The 21,171-nt window shown below is 39.0% G+C and overlaps 1 protein-coding gene across 1 annotated transcript in view; it reads left to right on the top strand.

The window, feature by feature from the left end:
* The window catches only part of PNPLA8 (patatin like phospholipase domain containing 8), a 44,184-nt gene extending 38,049 nt beyond the window's left edge, over nucleotides 1-6,135 (top strand). Inside the window, exon 10 of the mRNA XM_049641326.1 lies at nucleotides 4,295-6,135. Coding sequence (XP_049497283.1) covers nucleotides 4,295-4,569 — 275 coding nt within the window. The 3' untranslated portion in view covers nucleotides 4,570-6,135. The remainder of the gene's footprint in view (nucleotides 1-4,294) is intronic.
* Nucleotides 6,136-21,171: the final 15,036 nt, after the last annotated feature.

The following is a 21,171-nucleotide window of genomic DNA, read 5'->3' on the forward strand; positions in this document are numbered from 1 at the left end:
CGGCCCCTGCCCCACTCGCCCTCTCTCAAAAATAAAACATTTAAACAAATTTTTTTAAAAAGAAGTGAATTAGACTTGATACAGGTCTTAATAACAGAATAGGGTTTAGACATTTTAAAAGAGGGTTAAGACTTCCACTGCTGGCCATGATAAAATAATAGAAACCATACATTTCCTCTCACCTTAAACCATTAGCAGACTGAACCAAACCGACATTAGATGTCTGAAATGAATGATGCAAAAGGGACCCAAATCAAACTTCTAGAGGTGTAATGGGTCAGTGATCCCTGAGAGAAGGAAAATAAATGAAGCAATTTTTGCAGTTGTGCAGCTTGCTACCTAAAAAGCATTTCTAGATTACAGCACAGTGAGGGGTGAACCTGAAAAAGCAGAATAGGATACAGAACTATAGTTCATGGAGGCCAAGGAAACTAGAATTTTTGGGCAAAATATAACAGGAGGAAGCTTCATAGAGAGAGTGCTCCAGACATACAGGGGAGTCCCCTTGAGTACTGATTGGTGCATACCTATGAGGAAACTACCCAAGGCAGGGGAAGAACCACCAGGAAGGTTAGAACAGTTCTTGGAGCTCACATAGGACCCAGAGTAGCTCAGATTTTTATCAACAGAATAGAAGGAACTTGTGTTACAGGAGATCATGCAGTGGGGTTCTCAGAAGAGCATTGTTTCTGTAGTGGCATCAGATTAGTTCTAGACTGAGGGCTGCTCTGGATCCACTCTAACACTGCTTAAAAGCAATCCTCAAAAAGATCAAATTGAATCCAGTTAACAGCATCCATTGTTAGAATAAAATCAAACACTGTTAAAGGAATACAATAAATTCCAGTACAGAAAAAAAACAAAAATTCACAGTGTTTGGTATCCAATAAAAAATTGCCAGGCATACAATGAACCAAGAAAAGACACCCTTCACCAAGAAGAGCAAATCCAATCAATGAGAACAGACCTAGATATGAATCAGATGATAGATAGGCAATTAGCAAACAAGGACATTACAGTAGTTATTAAAAGCAGGCTTTACATGTAGTGGGCTGGAGGAAGACTTGAACATGATAAGGAGAGTAATGAATGATACAAAAGGGACCCAAATCAAACTTCTAGAGATGAAAAATACACTATCTGAAGTGAAAAAGATGCAGCTGACAAGATGAATAGCAATTCTACATAAACACTTGCAAGAAATAGAAGAAGGGTAAATACTTCCCAACTCATTCTATAAGGCCAGCATTACCCTGACTCCAAAACCAGGCAAAAAAAAAAAAAATAAACAAAAAAAAAAAAAACATTGTAAAGTACATAAAAATACCAATTCCTGATTAGTTTCCTCATGCTGAAATTCTTAAAATATTCTAACAAATTGAATTCAGAAATACGTAAAAAGGAGAATACAGCATAACCAAGTAGGATTCATCCCAAGAATACAGAGTTGGTTTAACATTTAAAAACATCAATATAATTTACCATATTAATAGACTAAAACATGAAAAATTTGTGGTGGTTTCAATAGATGTGGAAAAGACTCTGACAAAATTTGACATCCATTCATGATAAAAACTCATAGTAAATTAGGAACGGAAGGAAACTTCCTCAGCCTGACAAAGGACATTTATAAAGAATGAAAAAAAAAAAAAAAAAACCCAAGAAACCTAGAGCTAGCATTATATTTAATGGTGAAAGACTGAATACTTTCTATTTAAGATCAGGAGCAGAGTAAGATGTCTCTCATCACTTCCAGTTGGCATTGTCCTGGAGGTCCTTTCCAGTATTACAACGCAATAAAAGGATATAAAAAGCAGATAGATTAGATGTGAAGTAAATATTTATAGATAACACCATGGTCTATGTTGACAATCCCAAGGAATCTATTAAAAAGCTCCTAGAATCAACAAGTTGGAGAACACAAGGTCAGTAAAAAACAATTATATTTCTGCATACTCACAACTGGAAGTTGAAATTAAATATATACAAAGATAGACGTCATTTATAATAGCATGAGAATATTAAACGCTGAAGGAATTATTTAGCAAATAATGTGCAAGACCTGAACACTAAAAACTATATTACTGGAAGAAATTAAAGAAATACTGAGTAAAGCAGTAGATATACCGTATTCATGAATTGGAAAATCTCAGTGTTGTTTCAGTGGCACACCACAAATGGATCTATAGACACCATGCAATTGCTATGAGAACGCAGACAGCCTTTTTCTGGGGTGGAGATTTAACAAGATGACCGTAAAATTTATATGGGTGTGCAAAGGACTTAGAAGAGCCAAAACAATTTTGAAAAAGAACAAAGTTGGAGGACTTCTACTCTCTGATCTCAAGACCATAAAACTCCAGTAAGCAAAGGACTGTGTATTTGCATAAGGTTAGACCTTTAGATCAATGAATGGTACATAATAGTACAGAAATTGATCCATACATGTAAGCTCAAAAGATTTTTAATAAGGTAACTAAATGGGGAAAGGATGGTCTTTTTAACCAATAGTATAGGGACAGTTAGGTAGCTGTAGTCAAAAAAGTGAACCTTGACCCTTCACACCATATACAAAAATTAATCTGAAATGGATCATAGATTTCAATATAAGAGTTAAAACTATAAAACTTCTAGAAGAATACCCTGGAGAAAATCTAAATGACATTAGTTTAGGTAAAGATTGTTTAGATAGGACACAAAAAACATGAACCAAAAAAAATAAAATAAAGTAGACTTTATCAAATTACAGATTTTGCTCTTCAGAAGACAGTCTTAGTAAAATGAAAAGATAGTCTGTAGACTGAAATAAAATACTAGCAAAACATGTATCTGATCCATTATCAGAACCAAATACATAAACAGATCTAAACTGTATAGAGAATTTATATATACATATATACATATATACATTATATAAATATAACGTATAAAAGAAAACATTCAGAAAAAAATGGACAAAATATTTGAACACTTTATTGAAGAACATACGCAGATGACTAAAAAGTACATAAAAGACTTTACATCATTAGTCATTAGAGAAATGAACAGTAAAACCACAAAATACCACCACACATTCTCTAGAATGGCTAAAATTAAGGCTGACAATACCAAGTTTTGGCAGATGTGAACAGTGGGAACTCTGATGTATTAATGGTTGGAATGCAAAATGCTGTGGCCATTTGGAAAATGGTTTGCAGTTCTTAAAAAAGTAAACATGTAACATTGTCTCCTGTGCTTCAATTAAAAAAAAAAGATAAACACACTTTTCCCATATGATCGAGCAATTTCATCCCAGAGTATTCCCTCAAGAGAGATGGAATCATATATCCACAAGAAGACTTATATGTAAATTCTTACTGTAGGATTGTTCCAACTGGCTAAAAACCGGAGAGAACCAGAACTGGAAAGAACAAACTGTGGTGTATATCTGTGCAATGGAATCCTCCTCACCAGTGAAAAGGAAGAAACTATCGATACATACATACTATGACAGGGATGAATTTCCAAAGTGTGTTGCTATGTAAAAGAAGCTAGACACAGAACTATGTATTTCTGATTCTATTTGTATGAAATTCTAGAAAAGCCAAAGAGTAAGGAGAGGAGGAACTATTAAGAAGGCATTAAGGACTTTTTGGGGTGATAGAAATGTTTTATGGCCTGATTGTTGTGATTACACAAAGGTATACATTTGTCAGAACTTCTTAAATTATATACTTAAAACTGGTGAATTTTATCGTAGATAGATTATACCTCCATAAAGATGATACCCAAAATTAAAAACAAAAAGAGGGGCACCTGGGTGGCTCAGTCAGTTAAGCATCCGACTCTTCATATCGGCCCAGGTTATGATCTCAAGGTTTGTGAAATGGAGCCTCGCTTTTGGCTCTGTGCTGACAGTGTGGAGCCTGCTTGGGATTCTCTGTCTCCTCTCTCTCTGCCCCTCCCTCCCTCCCTCCCTCTCCCTCTCTCTCTCTCTCTCACAAAATAAATAAACATTAAAAACAAAACAAGTTGGAAAGGCATTTCAGCGGTGGCTAACAGTATGACCGAAAACAGCGACAAGAGCGTAAAGGAGCAAGTAGCAGAATTACAGGAAGAAGTATCTTGGGAGATGAATTTCCTTAGATTCATTAGTATGGATTCCTTAAACCTACTTCTAATGGGCTGGAGTGATGAAATAAGTAAGGCTTTGTAATTTGCCTTAAAAGAAGATAATTTTAAATAAGGATAAAATTAGATCATTGCAGAGTAAGTCCGTTTTCTCATCTACCCTGTTCTCTCTTTGTTTTAACAGAAGTCCATGTGATGCTTGATGGTCTGTTACCTCCTGACACCTATTTTAGATTTAATCCTGTCATGTGTGAAAACATACCTCTAGACGAAAGCCGAAATGAAAAGCTCAATCAGCTGCAGCTGGAAGGGTTGAAGTACATCGAAAGAAATGAAGAAAAAATGAAAAAACTTGCAAAAATACTAAGTCAAGAAAAAACAACTCTGCAGAAAATTAACGATTGGATAAAACTAAAAACTGACATGTACGAAGGCCTTCCATTTTTTTCAAAATTGTGAGAAGTGTGTGCGTATCCATCTCCCTAAGTGAGGGCCTGTTCAGAAGATGCAGTGAATTCAGTAAGGAATTGGGGGCTTTGGCCCGAGTTTGCCTTGAGATGCCGGAGAATTCCTGAAGAAAGACGTGCTCGGACCGGCTTGTGCAGCACAGAGGGTGTGCTTGGTTACAGAATTCATATGGGATTCGGTTTTTATGATGTTCATAATTAACAGTGCTTTAGGAATCTTTCTGTGCTAGTTGGTTTTAGTAGATCTTGGTGTTATATTGTTTGATATTTGAAAATGTATTAATATATGTGCCAAGCAAGAGCTGTGACACCACTACACTTGATGTTTTTGCTTTAGTCACCATAATCATGTTGAATTTGTTTGATGACTGGTTTTCTGTTAGTGGAAAAGCCGATTTCTTAAATTTCCGTCACTGATGTTTTGACCAGCTGCATTTTAGGATCCAAATGTTGCCTTTGACTGTAATGACATCAAAACCGGTGCAGAAACGTGGAATTTCTCTATCAGAGGACTTTCACATTTGAAATATGAAAGAACCAGATACACAGTTCTATTCAAAATTTGTTTCTTTTAGCACTGTTTGGCTCATAAAGAGAGGAGAAGTTCCAATCAACCACTTTTCCACCTGAAATTTCAAGATAGTGCTGGGTGTTAACTTTTCTAGCTCTAGCTTATCCATTCACTGTTATAAAATTAACTATTTGAATTTACTGAGAAAATATCCCTATCTTAACAAAAATAAACTATTGAAATAATGTATTGTTGAAAGGCTAATGTCATTTGTAAAGTTTTTATTGTTCGTAACGTAGCTTCTTCCCACCTGCTGTAAGCATTTGAATATACGTGTCCACAGTGTGCTTAAAAAATTATGTTTTGTTTTACCTGATTAACTCCTTTAACCATCGGATTTCACGGAGGTTGTAGGTGTACCGACCCGAATCATTGTTTATGCCAACCAAATTCATCTTTGCTTTGTTGTCTCTCCATCTGTCATATAAAGCCTTCCATCATGTTTAGATTTGTCCAGAAAAATGAAAAAAGGTAAATGCCTTTTGCTTTGTGTACACATCAACTAAAGCTAAACCCCATTGCCTGGGCATGGCTCTTGCTTCTTTATAACGTGAATTCACAGAGGCAGTGAGGCATGGTTCAGAGTGCTGGGGGGAGCTGAGAGTCTGGATGTTAATCCCACCTCTGAGGCAAAGTCCTGTTTGTGACCTGGAGGAGGGGGGGCAGGCGCTCTGGGCTTTGGATGTTTTATTGATCGAATGAGAAAAGCTGGCTCTAAGATGTTACGTCCTCTTTTACGGCAATCCAAATTCTGCAAATATACAAGCAAACCATGGGAAGAGATGTGAAAATGAGTTTTCAGTCTTAGTGCTTGGTAGAATTACCTGCTCTTTTCAAAGCAGCAAAGAGGAAAAATCGTCGATTTTAGAAATGTAGTTAATTCTCCAACACATCATATAAAAAACACAGAGAATAGAAATGGTTTTGATGCCCAGGCCTCTTTGAGTGTCTCAACATTCTTGTTTCTGTAATAAAAGGTATGCTGGCCATGTTTCAGTTCTGTTCTTGCTACAGATACTAATCTTTATTAAAAATCGTAGCTCAGGTAGAGCTGTCTCTAGAGGCAAATGGGCTGCGTGGGATTTCCCCTAGAGGCAGGAGAGAGCCCGGCCTGGGTTAACTTGACACTGTGAGCCTTCGCTCCTCCCACACCCCATTTTATCCAGGAGAAAGTAGATTCCCAAGGAATCTTCCCAGAGGGAAGGAAGTCACAAACAGCATACAGTCTGGGGGGACAGAGGGGAGGCTTACGACTTTGTTCTGGTGATAGAACAGACGGGCTTCCTCTGAGCTTCCCCGCCCCTGCCAGCAGCTGACAGCTCACCCTGTATCGAGCTGCTACTTACTGAAGCAGCGAGGATCCCGAAAGTTCGAAGCTCAAAACTTTACTTAATCTGCTATGTTCTAGCAATAATTCTTGTCACAGTTTTGAATATGTCACAAGTGTCAGTGCTAGTAATGTGACTAAAATGATAGGTTTGTGAGATGCAGATTACACAGTTTTTAGACCCAGTGTAAGTAAGTATGAAAATACCAATGGTTTCTTTTCTTTCTTTTTTTTAAGTGAGCAGCAGGCAAAAGTTTATCAGCGTATGAGATTGGGAAGTTAAAGTAGCATGAAAGCTCGCTTTCGGAGAGGGAGCATTCGAAAGGGCCCAAGGACTATAGGCAAGGGACTTGGCTTTCCAGGGTTTTGGTCTGCCCAAATACCAATGATCTCTAAAGATGTAAAGTCGTCCTTTCAGACCACAAATAATTGCGTATTGCTATGCAACTGAAGCAGCTCATAAGAAAAATGCAAACAATTGGGAGTCAGAAGGAGTCCCCAGAAATACTTTGTTTCTAATAAAACATTTCAAGCCCAGTAAAGTAATACTTAATGCAGTCGACAGATTCACACCTTCTCCTAAGGTCACTATTATCAATGTGAAGACAGAGCATGTTAATGCAGCCTACCTCTTTTCCAGCTGAAGTTAACTCTCTGTCCTTGTTTTTGCTTCGCTGATTATTTCCCTCTTGAACACTACAAAATAGACAAGTGTCCTCTGGCCATAGCTTCTCTCTTGCGCTACGTTGCACGGCACCTAAGTATGTCCCCGTGTCCCTGTCCCTGTTTCTTGAGCTCTTTTCGCTCTCCAACAGGAGGCACACCCAGGTGTGCGGTGTACCAATTCTCAGTCATTCTTGTCCCCATTTGTCCTTGAAACTGGTTATCTGAGCAGCTGGGTAATTCACCTGAGATAACCCTCATCTTATAATGAAGCCAGTGCTTCGCATTCTCCAAAAGCAAAGTGGATTTCTTTTCAGGAAAGAACAGAAGTAAAGAACACTCTTCGGAAAGATAAGCGCTTGCTACCAAGTAGGTTATGGATTCTTCACTATTTTTAAAGTAGGATAGGTTCTTTATGAGAGAAAATTCTTAAAAAGAGATCATTGGCCTAGTTGGATTCCTTAAATCCTGTAATTCTGTGATAACGTAGAAACAATAGGTAAGTTGCAAAAAAACAAGAAGTTAGGATATTACATTTTTTTTCCTATTTACGGTGTAAGATTTAACTGATGTCTTCAGCAAACCATGATGCTTCTTTTTTTTTATATATGAAATTTATTGTCAAATTGGTTTCCATAAAACCATTATGCTTCTTGATAAACATGTATTTAGATCAGCTAGTTTTTGTGCATGCCAATGGATATGTCTCATTTTGTGTTTTTAAAATATGTCACTGTGGTCCTTGCAAATGGATTTATCTTTTAAAATCTGATTGGAAAACCAAAATGTCTCCGGTGTCAATAATTTTATGACAACTAAGGTTGACAAAGTTCATTGTGGTTCTGTTTTTACTTTTAGGGAAATTTCATAGCCATGGAAGTAGAGCAATATCAATGTGTTTTGTTAAGTATCTTAACATCTAGCGAGGCAATCTGAATGTTTTTATGACTGAGAGTTAATATTTAATTTTTTTCACATTTATTTATTATTGAGAGACAAAGAGAGACAGAGCATGAGCAGGGGAGGGGCTGAGACACGGGGAGATGGGGAGACACAGAATCCAAAGCAGGCTTCAGGCTCTGAGCTTGTCAGCACAGAGCCCGACGTGGGGCTTGAACTCACAAACCGCAAGATCATGACCTGAGCCCAAGTCGGACACTTAACCGACTGAGCCACCTAGGAGCCCCGGCTAATATTTAATATTTAGCACTTACATGCCAGGCGTTATACTGAAAGCACCGTGTCCATCATCTCATTAGGCCTCATTCTATCCCTGCGAAGGAGGTACTATTACTATTCTTATTTTCCAGCGAAGGAAACCGAGGCAGTTAGAAAGTTAAATAATAGTGAAATGAAGAAAATCATGAATATTGTAAAGTTTTTTTTTATCTCTCCCAGTTAGCCAAGCTCAGAAGCTAATTACTCATTGTACAAATGTTTTTCGACTGCCATCTTTATGCCAGAATGGACTTCACCCTTTCCATCACCCATTGAAGATCAATGCCTCTTTCTCTTTTCCCCCCTAAACTTTTATTTATTTAAGTAATCTCCACACCCTACATGGGGCTTGAAGTCGTGACCCCAAGATGAAGAATCGCATGCTCCTCCGACGGAACTAACCAGGTGCCCCAACTCCCACTTTAACGTGAAGTGTCTTTTTTTTTCCATTATTTTTTTACAGTGTATTGAAGTAGAATTTTCATACCAAAAAGCCACCCTTTGTAACTATACAATTCAGTCACTTTTAGCAGATTTATACAGTTACATAACCATCACCATAATCCAATCTTAGAGCAATTCCGTTAGCCCTCAAAATTTCCCTCATGTGCGTTTGTAGTCATTCCCGGCTTCTGTCCCCAGCCCCAGACAACCACTGATCTTTCTGTCAGCACAGATTTACCATTTCTGGATATTTCATGTACATATCATCATACGGTATGTAATCTCTTGCATCTGGCTTCTTTCCTTAGCATGCTTTTGAGATTCATCCACGTTGTGGCATGTGTCTGTGGTTGACTTCTTTTTATTGTTGTGTGGTATTCCATTGTATGGATATACCACATTCGTTTATCCATTCAAAGTTGATCATTTGAGTTGTCTTCAGTGTTTACCTATGAGGAGTGATGCTGCTGTGAAATTCGCGTACAAGCCTCCTTGAGGACCTGTGTTGTCATTTTTCTTGAATAGATATCTGGAAGTTAATTGTTGCAGTTGTGTGGTAAGTGTATGTGTAACTTTTCAGGAAACAGCCTTGCAGTTTTCCAAAGTGTCTATACCATTTTACGTCACTGTCAGCAGCGTGTGTGTTCCGGTCTTTGCACATCTTTATCAGACATGGGTAATGTTTGTCATTTTGAAGATAGCCATGCAAGGGCACATGTAATGGCATTTTATTGTGGTTTTAATTTGTGGCCTTCCAATGACTATTGATGTTGAGCATCTTTTCAGGTGCCTACTAGCTATTTGTGTATCTTCTTTGGTTAAAATGTTCAAATCTTTTGCCCATTTCCCAGTTGATTTATCTGACTTCCTTTTGAGTTGTAAGAGTTCTTTATATTCTGGATACAAGTCTCCTGCCAGATACATGATCTGCAGCTCTATTCTCCTAGTCTGTGGCTTGTCTTTTCACTTTCTCAATGGTGTCTTTGAAAGCAAGCATACGAGTTTTTAATTTTGATGAGCATCAATTTATCATTTTGCCAATTTGAGTTAATTTTGTTTATGATATGAATAATGGTCAAAGTGTGTGTGTGTGTGTGTGTGTGTGTGTGTGTGTGTGTAGGGATATCCAGTTGCCCCGACATCATTTGTTGAAAAAAATATCCTCTCGCCATTGAATTGCATCTGTACTTCTGTCAAAAATCTGTTGTCTTTAAATTGGTGAGTCTCTTTCTGGACCCTACTCTGTCCCATTGGCCTGTATGGTATTCCTGTATCAGTAACTCACTGTCCTTGTTACTATAGCTATATAAGAAGTTTTGAAAGCAAAGTATAATTCTTCCAACTTGTTCTTTTTAAAAATTATTATAGCGCTTGTGGTTCCTTTGCATTTCCATATAAATTTTAGATACACACACGCACACACACACACACACACACACACACACACAAACTGCTAGAACATGATAGGGATTGCATTGAATGTATAGGTAATGTTGAGAGAACTGACATTTTAACAACATTGCGTCTCAGTAGCATCTGTCCTTCAAAGCAGGCAATGAATATGGACTATCTCTCCATTTATTTGGATATTTAAAAAATTTGAGCTCAGCCATGTTTTGTAGTTTGCAGCGTACAACTCTTGCCCTCCTTTTGGAAAATTTATTTCTAAGTATTTTATTCATTTTGATATCATTATGAACAGAATGTCTTTTTAATTGCATTTTGTAATTGATGCTGGCCTGTAGAAATACATACATACAGTGATCGCACCTCTGGTGATGGCATGATTTTCCAGTTTGTGAATTACCAACCTAGTAATGTCACAGTAGCCTGGCCCATGAAGTACGGGCAGGGTGCTACAGATCGTGAAAAATCATCCCAGTATTCTCATAGTGGTCTTACTGGTAACGCATGACTGTGATAGTTCTGGGTTATTTTTATCTTTGGGCAGTGAACACATATTTTAAAGTGTTCGGTATTCATTGTGCAACAGCATGTGTATGTATTAAATATCACATTTACATTACTGCATTACTTTGGCATAAAGGGATTTAAATCTCTAGGAATTTTATTCATTTAGAAAAAGTCAGATCCTGGATTCTGGGTCAGATGATATTTTATTGTTGCAGGCACTGAGTAATTCACCAGCTACGGAGTCACATTTTAGCATTCTATGTTATTCTTATCTAAGATGTTTTGAATTTATATATGATTAAATGTGTTAATTGGATTAGAGTTCAGTCTCAATCAGTAAAAATATGAATTACAGGCTAATTTAGAGAACAGCATGTTAGGTGCTCTGTCCATTTATTTGTTAGGTTATGAATTTAGGAATTAGAGTGCCTGTTCTCTTTGTTTTCATGTATTCATTGTGGATTCCTGCACCAAATTCATAATGAATGAATGAAACAAAAAATTTTGACATAGGCTGAGCAATTGTGAGCCATCGAGTGTAGAGTTCCTGAATTCTACGAATTTGAACAGGAGTCCATGATGAATTTAAAATACGGCACAAAATAATAAACACGAAAGCTCATCTCACGTCTTGTGAATTTATGAAAATACACACTTTCTTATTTTTTCTTTACCAGTTAACAGGGCAACAAATAAGACATGCTTCTGACGGTAGAAAATTGCCATTTGCCTTATTTTTTTAGTTTTATTTTTAATGTCTTTAATGTTCATCTTTAAGAGAGAGAGAGTGTGAGTGGGAGAGGGAGACACAGAATCCGAACTGTCAGCGCAGAACCTGATGCGGGGCTTGAACTCACGGACCATGAGATCATGGCTTGTGCCGAAGTCAGATGCTTCGCCAACTGAGCCACCCAGGTGCCCCTTTTTAGGTTTTTCTGTGAGGCTGTCGTAATTGACCTTTGTTCCTTCGGGTGTATGTTATTCTGACAAATTCTTGCTCCTTTAAATGCATGAACTCCCAGTTTCTTACCTTTATGCCTCACAGCTGTAACATTTGAGTGCTTGCCGTGTACCCGGAATGGAGCTAAGCAAGCTACACGTGTTAGCACCTTTAATCCTCACGGAAAGCCTGTGAGGTGCGTATCATCATCATCCCTTCCTTGGTAAGAAAAAGTTGCACAGCATACCACAGGCAGGACATGGGAAAGCTAAGAGGAATCCATTTTCTAAAATTTTTTTAATGTTTATTTATTTTTGAGAGAGAGGTGAGCAAGGGAGGTGCAGAGAGAGAGGGAGACACAGAATCCGAAGCGGGCTCCAGGCTCCGAGCTGTCAGCACAGAGCCCGATGCGGGGCTCGAACTCATGGACCGTGAGATCGTGACCTGAGCTGAAGGCAGATGCTTTTTCTTTTTTAATATGAAAGTTATTGTCAAATTGGTCTCCATACAACACCCCAGTGGTCATCCCAACAGGTGCCTTCCTCAATGCCCATCAGATGCTTAACCAACTGAGCCACCCAGGTGCCCCAGGAATCCATTTTCTTAACCACAACTTTTTCTAACCCTCTTTCCTAGAATGTCCTTTCCTGAAAAGTTGCAAAGTGACTTCATACCTCTGTTTGCTAAACCGAATCTCCCCTCTTGGGTTTAGTCAGTGAGGGAGTGTAATTCCAACATCAGATCGGGTCAATAGTGCTTACACCCTTGTCTACCACACTGGGTCTCTACTAGGCGTGGTGTTACCCACATCCCCGAAAATCTAGGGGAGTAGGGAGTGATTGTCTGGGGGAACTAGCAGCATTTAGTACTCGGGGAGTCGGATATGGTTACTGTTCTACTACAGACCGGGCGGAGGAGAGCCCTTCATTGTGAAGAATTCCCCCACCCCAAAAACCTACACTGCTCCCTTTCAGAAAGTATGAGCTGCTTATCCACAAAATGCAAGTAACGAATTTCTTCCACAAGAAATTGAGGGTATACTTAGACCCAGAGTTAGGGTGCACCCACCGTGTGCAAAATTCCATTCCCATTTCATCCCAATAGGAATTCTTGCTGCATTCGTTGCTTCTTGTTCTTTTTTTTTCTTTTTTTTTTTTTTTAATGCCAAGTTGAAAAACAACTGAGCTGTTCACTTCATCTCACTTTTTTTTTTGGACCACATCTATGGCAATTGCTCTTTTCATGACTAGGAAATAGGAGGGAGGGAGATCACATTAAAAAACAGTTTGTTCTGTTCCTGGCAGGGGCTATCTACCCTCCAAAAAAGATTCACAGAGTACAGATGTCTCTGGACTGAACTGTTTGCATGCGCTGGTCCAAGGGTTTGAAAAATGTGTCTGTCTCAGAAGTCACACTGATTGCCTTGTTCGTTATAACCTTTATTCAGACCGATGCATGTGGTTTGAAATTCATCACATTCCACAGGTAGGAACTATTAGTTTCTGTAATTGGTTAAAATATTGACCAAAACATTGACTTACCTTCATGATAAGACTCTTTTAACTTGATACAGATTCATTCCTCGCCTCTAGACCATATATAGTTGAGATATAATTTAAAGATTTCAGTCTGATTAATATGAACAGGTTACATGTTCCAAAATGATTGGGGGTTCTGGTAATAGCTGTGGCTAACATTTATCGCCATTTAACCTTGTGAGGTAGGTGTTAGCATTATCTCTGCTAAACTAGCATGAGATGATGATGACGGTGAGTAAGGTCTTCTCTTTCCTGAGCGCTGCTCAGGCTCTATGTCCTTCACCAAAGAAAAACAAACAACCTTCTCATTATCAATGGGAACTTAAAGATCATAGTGTGAACATGAATGACACCAGTCTGTTAAAAATTATACACCTAAAATAAATACTGTAATATCCTTTCACATACTTTAATCTAAGGTTTATCACATGTAAATGCCAGATTGGTATTGTTTAGACAATTTTCAAGGATCAACCCAAGATAAATGTACCCTTTTATAGAACAAAATAGTCTAACAATTGCTAGTTGGAAACACTCTCTTATAGCATATCCCTCTACTGACGGTGTTTGTAAAAAAACAAAGTGATTAATAGCAATCCAAAAGTCCATCCAGTTATCTGAGAAAGGAAAGCTATGTCATCTTATATTAATCACATTACATTGTATTCCAAGCATACCTTGCTCCAACATAGTATTTAATGTACATTTGAATTAAATTACCTCTGCAAATAATGTAGAAAGAAGCGTGACAGCAATTGAAAATAATCCATACCTGGACCAAACAGAACAGAATATTAAAAAGAAAAAAACCAAAAAGTCACCAAATACGCTACGTTCTATATTCAACACAGTCCTTGGGATTCACTCTATAGGAATCTTGCAAAAGAAAGTGCCTTATCATTCTTGTTATGTTTCGTACAATTGGACCACACTGTTAAAAACAAATGTTCTGGGGTAACAAACATTAGGCATTGTGCTTTTGTGTTTGTGGTAACATGCATCAACCATCTAAGAGATTTTTAAAAGACTCAGATTGAAAAGGCTCTTGTAACTCAACCTCTCTCTGCCTTTCAAATTTGTTCTTAAAACACTCAAATTTTCAGAATAATACTAGAACTAAGAACCATTTCAAAATCACATGGGGTGTGTGTGTGTGTGTGTGTGTGTGTGTGTGTGAATCCTTAAAGCCACATTCTTTGTAAATCACAGGTGCTGTTATTTTGCTAATTTTGAATGCACCCTTGGTATCAGGATACAAATAATCCATACGTATCTAAACATGCCCTTAGGCATCCACTTCCCATGTTGAATTACGTGAAACGTATCCAGTCTGATCCTCAGAAACTGTAGAGGCATTGGATTTTAGGCCATGTTTGCTGAGTGTAGTGAAAATATCTGTTTATATATGCATACAGAAGAAGGAAACATGCGATTCAAAGGTTTTGATGAAGGTTAGAGAGCAGAGAATTTTGTGATACGGGCTTATACCATTCTTACGTGGTGAACCTGATCTTCAGACGCAGTGTCCTGAATGTGGGCAATAGTGTGTGGAAAAATACTGCCACGCCCAGCTCAACAAGCGTGATCACCCACTCAACTCCACATCTCTTTAGGGTGATTTTCACAACCAGAGTCACTCTTTTAAAAACAAGCGTCTTGTAGGCGCTGCAGTCATCTGCAAATATCTGCGAGCCATGATTGCGATTTTAAAACACGTAAATGAAACTATGATTCGTGTTTCTGTTTGAAGCACGAAAGAGAAAGGAAGGAACATTCTCACGGGGTCCCATAATTGAAGTAACGTAAGTTTCTTTCTTTTTAACTAATTATGTTATGTATTCCCAACTCAGCTTATCATACGCTTCTCTTGCGAATACCTCACGGTTTCCGGCCCCCTGCTCGATACATTAGAGGTCCTTAATATTTTTCTTAAATGAGGCTAACCTGACTGATCTCCCTGAAACCATTATAGGGAGGTGGGGGAAAGGCAACTGCTTTCAAAAGTACTGTCTGAAACCCTTGACCTTTGAAATCTGAACACGGGGCCGTTCCCTGTCTGGTAGGTAGGATCTTGGCGGGTACCATTTTCCTTAGGGTGAGTGGGACCCTTTACAGATCATAGAAATGGCACAGATGACAAAGCCTGGCATTTCCTGGCGCCTGGCGCCTGGGGTAAACGCTGCTGCATCGGTCTGTGTGCCTCTCATCTTGACAGGGGCTCAAATACAGCCCTTCTGGGCACAGAAGACAGATTTCTTTTGTTTGAAACGTGAGCTTTTATCTACCTCTATCTCACCAGTATCTTCTCATTCTAAAACCATGTTCCTGTTCATCCTAGCTGCTCCCCTCACTTGGGGTCTCAGTCTTTTTTTTTTTTTTTTTTTTTTGCAGATGGAGTCTTTTTATTGGGCTGTCTACATCCTTGAAGATGCACCTTGTTTTAGTAAATTTATGGGTGGGGAGCTCTGTGTCTTCAATGGACAGTAACTATAGTCACACATCCGTATACATTTATTCGTGGTTGCAGACAGCGTTTCTAGCCTTTCCCAAACACTTGCAAATATACTTCTTCTTTTTATTCTAACGACCGTCTTGCGGGTTTGGCCGGGCCAGCACGTGTACCCCACAAGGAATATATGAAAAGCACATCACCAGCAAATCCAAAGGCTTGCGTGACCTCACCCTGTTCAATATGATGGCTTGAGCCAGTGGCCTCCCAGTCCAGGACTCTTTCCACTGCTTCGCCAATAATAGCTGGGGGGGGGGGGGGGGGGGGGCGGGGGGGGGGGGGGAGATTGGATGCAATTAATAGGTTTTGGTCGTGGTAGTGACTTGTATTCTTGCCCGGTATTGCGCAAGAGCTGTGTTTCTGTGACATTTGCTTTTATTTTTCTAAAAGGGGAAGGCTTCATCGTCTAAATGACATTTATTAAGGGCCCTTTTGTATCATTGCCTTTAACTCTTAATACCATTTCGGTACATCGAGAAACTTGTCCTAAAAGATCTGGATGTGAAAGATCTGGATGTCAGAAAAATAATACAGAGAGTGATAGCCTATGTGCTTTGGAAGTACACAAACGGTGTTGTGTTGTCCAGTTGTCTGTCTAGTCTCCCAAGCGTCCCCTGTCATAGCCCGCGGGAGGTGATAGGTTTTGTGTTAAGATGAAGGTCTTTGTTGTGGTTCCAAGTGAGACTTGAGCCAAGTTCCTTCACCTCCCCGACAGTTTCCTCACCCGAAAAGTGCCGTGTTGTGAGCAGGAAGAATAATAGAAGTCAAAGTGCCTGGAATATAGTCGGCACTCAACTAGTAATTGCTATTATTTTTGTGTTCTGGGAAATTAAGGTACTGAGGGAAAGTACATTCAGTTAATATTTTTTTTTCCCGGAAATGCATTAGTTCCAACATCTAAGTATGTGTTTCTCAAACACAATATCTTAGCCCTAGTTGTGCAACACTCTTCCCCTCCAAACCTTGTAAGGATCATAGAATCATTTGACAGGGCAGGGCGTCTTTTTAGTTTTCTGTATTATCTTTTATTATTGTTAAATCATACTGCGTGTTGCATTGCTAAACACATTAATGCTATTATACTTAGTATTGTACTTTGGGATAAAAATCGAGGATACAAATGCTCTTGTTGCACGTGAATTATTACATCTCTGTTATTTGCTTCCAAATGGTTTTAAAACAATTTCCTGAAATTGATTTTAAAATAACACAACCACAACAACAAAAAATAAAATAAGACAGAGTAACAAGCATGAGAACTGTAGACCCTACATGTCTTATATATGCCTAAAAAGATGCTTTAAGATATTTAGCAAATTACATTTCCAGCAGGTTGCAATAGTTACTAACTGTGCAAATAAAACCAGGTAGCTGTGAAGAAATCCATCGTGGGCATTCCTGTTGTTAGCATGTCAGATCCCGACTGTGGAGTGTACTCCCTTCGCACAGAGACTCCTCCTTCAAGAAATGTAAAAGAGAGAGTTTAGTCCACCTTCCTTGGCAGGAATGTGGCTGGCAGGAAAGGAAGAGTTTCCAGAGATTGATTTTTGTTGTCCTAGGTCTGGGGATTTAACCTTCCTTTGTAGCTGAGAAAAGATGTTTTTGGTTTGTTTCTTTTTAATGTTTATTTATTTATTTTTGAGAGAGAGAGAGAGAGAGAGAGAGAGAGAGCATGAGCCAGGGGCAGGGGGGCAGAGAGAGAGAGGGAGAGAGAATCCCAAGCAGACTCTGAGCTGTTGGCACAGAGCCCAATGCAGGGCTCGAACTCACGAACCATGAAATCATGACCTGAGCCGAAATCAGGAGTCAGACACTTAAGTGATTGAGCCACCCAGGTGCCCTGTAGCTGAAAAAAACACGTTAACGTGTTTTTAAATTTACTGTTATTTCACAGAGTGTCTTCATTGTTCTTTATGCTGCACACCCCCCCTCCACTTGACATACACACACCATGGTTCCAGAGTCCTATGAGTTCTCTGCGCTGATGATTCAATTTGTTCACTGAGCGAATATTTGTTAAACATCTAATATGCACCAGACATATTCAAGAAATTATAATAAAACAGGCAGAGTGATGAAAACACCAAAGTACCAGACCTTGTGCGTCTATACTTTTTTTTAATGTTTATTTTTTTTTGGCGGGGGGAGAGAGAGCAGGGGAGGGGCAGAGAAAGAGGGAGGCACAGAATCTGAAGCAGGCTCCAGGCTCTGAGCTGTCAGCACAGAGCCCGACACGGGGCTCAAACTTACAGATTGCGAGGTCATGACCTGAGCTCAAGTCGGATGCTCAAGCCACTGAGCCACCCAGGCACCCCAGACCTTGTGCATCTAAAAGAGAGTTTCTTGGCCTTTAAAGCAGTTGCTATGGGAAGCTTTGCAGTTTTATCAGTGATTTTCCCAGTGGGACCTCTCTTTTGGAACTGTTCTCCTGGGCCAGTATATGTTTATGTATATAATTTCAGTTTTATATATATATAATCTAAATAAATAAATTCTGCTATGTATCTAAAGCATGTAATTTCTATTATAGAAAATATGCAATTTCTGGTATATACATTTATGTTTACTTTTCTAGAAATAATTTCTTTATTAATACTGTGGTGGAAATCACTGAGTCTTTGGAACAAAACAAACTTCAAATTCATGATCTTTCGGGAAGTTATTAACACCTCCAAGGCTCGGTTTCTTCACCTGCAAGACAGGATTAACGATGGAAAATCATATGGCTGTGAGGATTTACTTAATTAACCCAAAATTGTATCAGGGACTTTGAACACCTAGCTTACTTGACAGAAAAGTCTCTCTGGACGTTTAAAAAAATTAAGCCTCAATCGTACTGCTTTTGAATCAGAAATACCTTCTGTATCACATAGAACTTTTGTGTGCTTACACAGAAGCATGCAGCGATGACCAAAGTATACCAAAGTATACAGCGTTTGGGGGTTTTATTTCTGCCTTTAGGTTTTTCAATTTCAAAATACCATGTGTTTCCAAAGACAATCGCTAAAGGGCCAAATGTCCAGGAGTTTGTTAAGCAAGCACGTGGTCTTTGCCTCACCAATGTATGCCTCCCGTATTGTGGGGTCAGATGACTGTAGTATCTTCTCTGTCTGGACCATCTTTTGAACATCACCAGAATGCAGAGGACCCTGTAACCTCAGGGCACACTCATGGGACACACTTTCCCCGGGCTTCGAGTGAAAATACTAGCTGCCTTAGCTCCAAGTTTCAGTGCCAAGGCCAAGCAGTGCCCAGGAGCCCACCAGGTACCACAGTCTGGTCTATGGCATGATGTAGAGAAGGGATGGGGGGGAAAAATGAGAAAAGAGACTTTTCATTGACTTACATTTTTTAAAAATTTTATTTCCAGTGGAGCTAACACACAGTGTTATGTTAGTTCAGTTGTACAACGTAGTGATTCAACACTTTCATCTATTACTTGGTGCTCATCAAGATAATTTTATTTAGTTTAATTAATTATAAGTTTAATTAATCCCCCTCACCAATTGGACCCATCACCCCACCCAACTCCCCTCTGGTAACTACGTGTTTGTTCTCTATAGTTAAGAGTCTGTTTTTTGGTTTGTCATTCTCTTTTTCTTCCCTTTGTTCATTTTGTTTGTTTGCTTTTTTTAAAAAATGTTTTTATTTATTTATTTTGAGAGAGAGAGAGAGAGCAGGGGAGGGGCAGAGAGAGAGGGAGAGAGAGAGCACCAAGGAGGCTCCACTCCATCGGTACAGAGCCCGATGGGGGGCTTGATCCCACGAAGTGTGAGATCATGACTTGAGCCGAAATCAAGAGTAGGATGCCTAACCAACTGTGCCACTGGGGACCCCTTTATTTGTTTCTCGAATACTACATATGAATGAAATCATATGGCATTTGTCTCTCTCCATCTGACCTATTTCAGTTAGCGTTACACCCTCTAAATCCATCCATATTGTTGCAAATGGCAAGATTCCATTCTTTTTTGTGGCTGAATAATATTCCACTGTGTTTATACACGTGCGCACGTGCACACGCACACACACACACATCATCATCATCATCCTCATCATCATCATCTTCTTTATTCGTCTATCAATGGACACTTAGGCTCTTTCCACAGTTCGGCTATTGTAAATAATGCTACAATCAGTACAGGTGTGCTTGTATCCCTTTGAATTAGTGTTTTCATATTCTTTGGGTAAATACGGAGTGATGCGATTCCTTGATTATAGGTCGTTCTATTTTTAACTTTTTGAGGAAGCTCCATACTGTTTTCCAGAGTGGCTGCACCAGTCTGCATTCCCACCAGCAGTGCACTGGGTTTCCTTTCTCTCCAATTCCTTGCTAACACTTGTTTCTTGTGTTTTTGGTTTTAGCCATTCAGACAGGTGTGAGGTGATACCTCATTGCAGTTTTGATTTTCATTTCCCTGATGGTAAGTGGTGATGATGAACATCTTTTCATCTGTCTGTTGGCCATCTGTATGTCTTCTCTGGAGAAATGTCTGTTCATATCTTTTGCCCATTTTTCAAATTGGATTATTTAGGTGTTCAGTGTGGAATTGTGTAAGTTCTTTACATATTTTGAACACTAACCCTTTATCAGAGATGTCATTTGCAAATATCTTCTCCCATTTTGTAGGTTGCCTTATAATTTCATTGATTGTTTCCTTCACTGTGCAGAAGCTTTTTATTTTGATGTAATCCCAATAGTTTATTTTTGCTTTGTTTCCCTCGCCTCAGGAGACATATGTAGAAAGATGTTGCTATGACCAATGTCACAGAAATTACTGCCTGTGCTCTCTTCTCAGATTTTTATGGTTTTAGGTCTCACATCGAGATCCTTAATCCATTTTGAGGATAAATCCATTTATTTTTGTGTATGGTGTAAGAAAGTGGTTCCATTTCTTTCTTCTTCTTTTTTTTTAACGTTTATTTATTTTTGAAAGACAGAGAATGACTGGGGAAGGGACAGAGAGAGAGAGAGAGAGAGACAGACAGACAGACAGAATCTGAAGCAGGCTCCAGGCTCCGAGTTGTCAAGACAGAGCTTGACACGAGGCTCAAACCCACGAACCATGAGATCATGACCTGAGCCGAAGTCAGATGCTTAACCGACTGAACCACCAAGGCACTCCTCCATTTCTTTTTTCTACATGTTGCTTGTCCAGTTTTTCCAACACCATTTGTTGAAGAGACTGTCTTTTTCCCATTGCGTATTCTTTCCTGCTTTGTTGAAGATTAATGGACCACATAGCTGTGGGTTTATTTCTGGGTTTTCTATTCTGTTCCATTGATCTATGTGTCTGTTTTTGGGCCAGTACCATACTGTTTTGATGACTACAGCTTTGTAATACAACTTGAAGTCTGGAATTGTGGTATCTGCAGTTTTATTTTTCTTTTTCGAGATTGCTTTGGCTATTTGAGGTCTTTTGTGGTTCCATACCAATTTTAGGATTGTTTGTATGGAATGTCTTTTCAT

Source organism: Panthera uncia, chromosome A2, assembly GCF_023721935.1.
Source record: "Panthera uncia isolate 11264 chromosome A2, Puncia_PCG_1.0, whole genome shotgun sequence".
NCBI classification, from domain to species: Eukaryota; Metazoa; Chordata; class Mammalia; order Carnivora; family Felidae; genus Panthera; species Panthera uncia.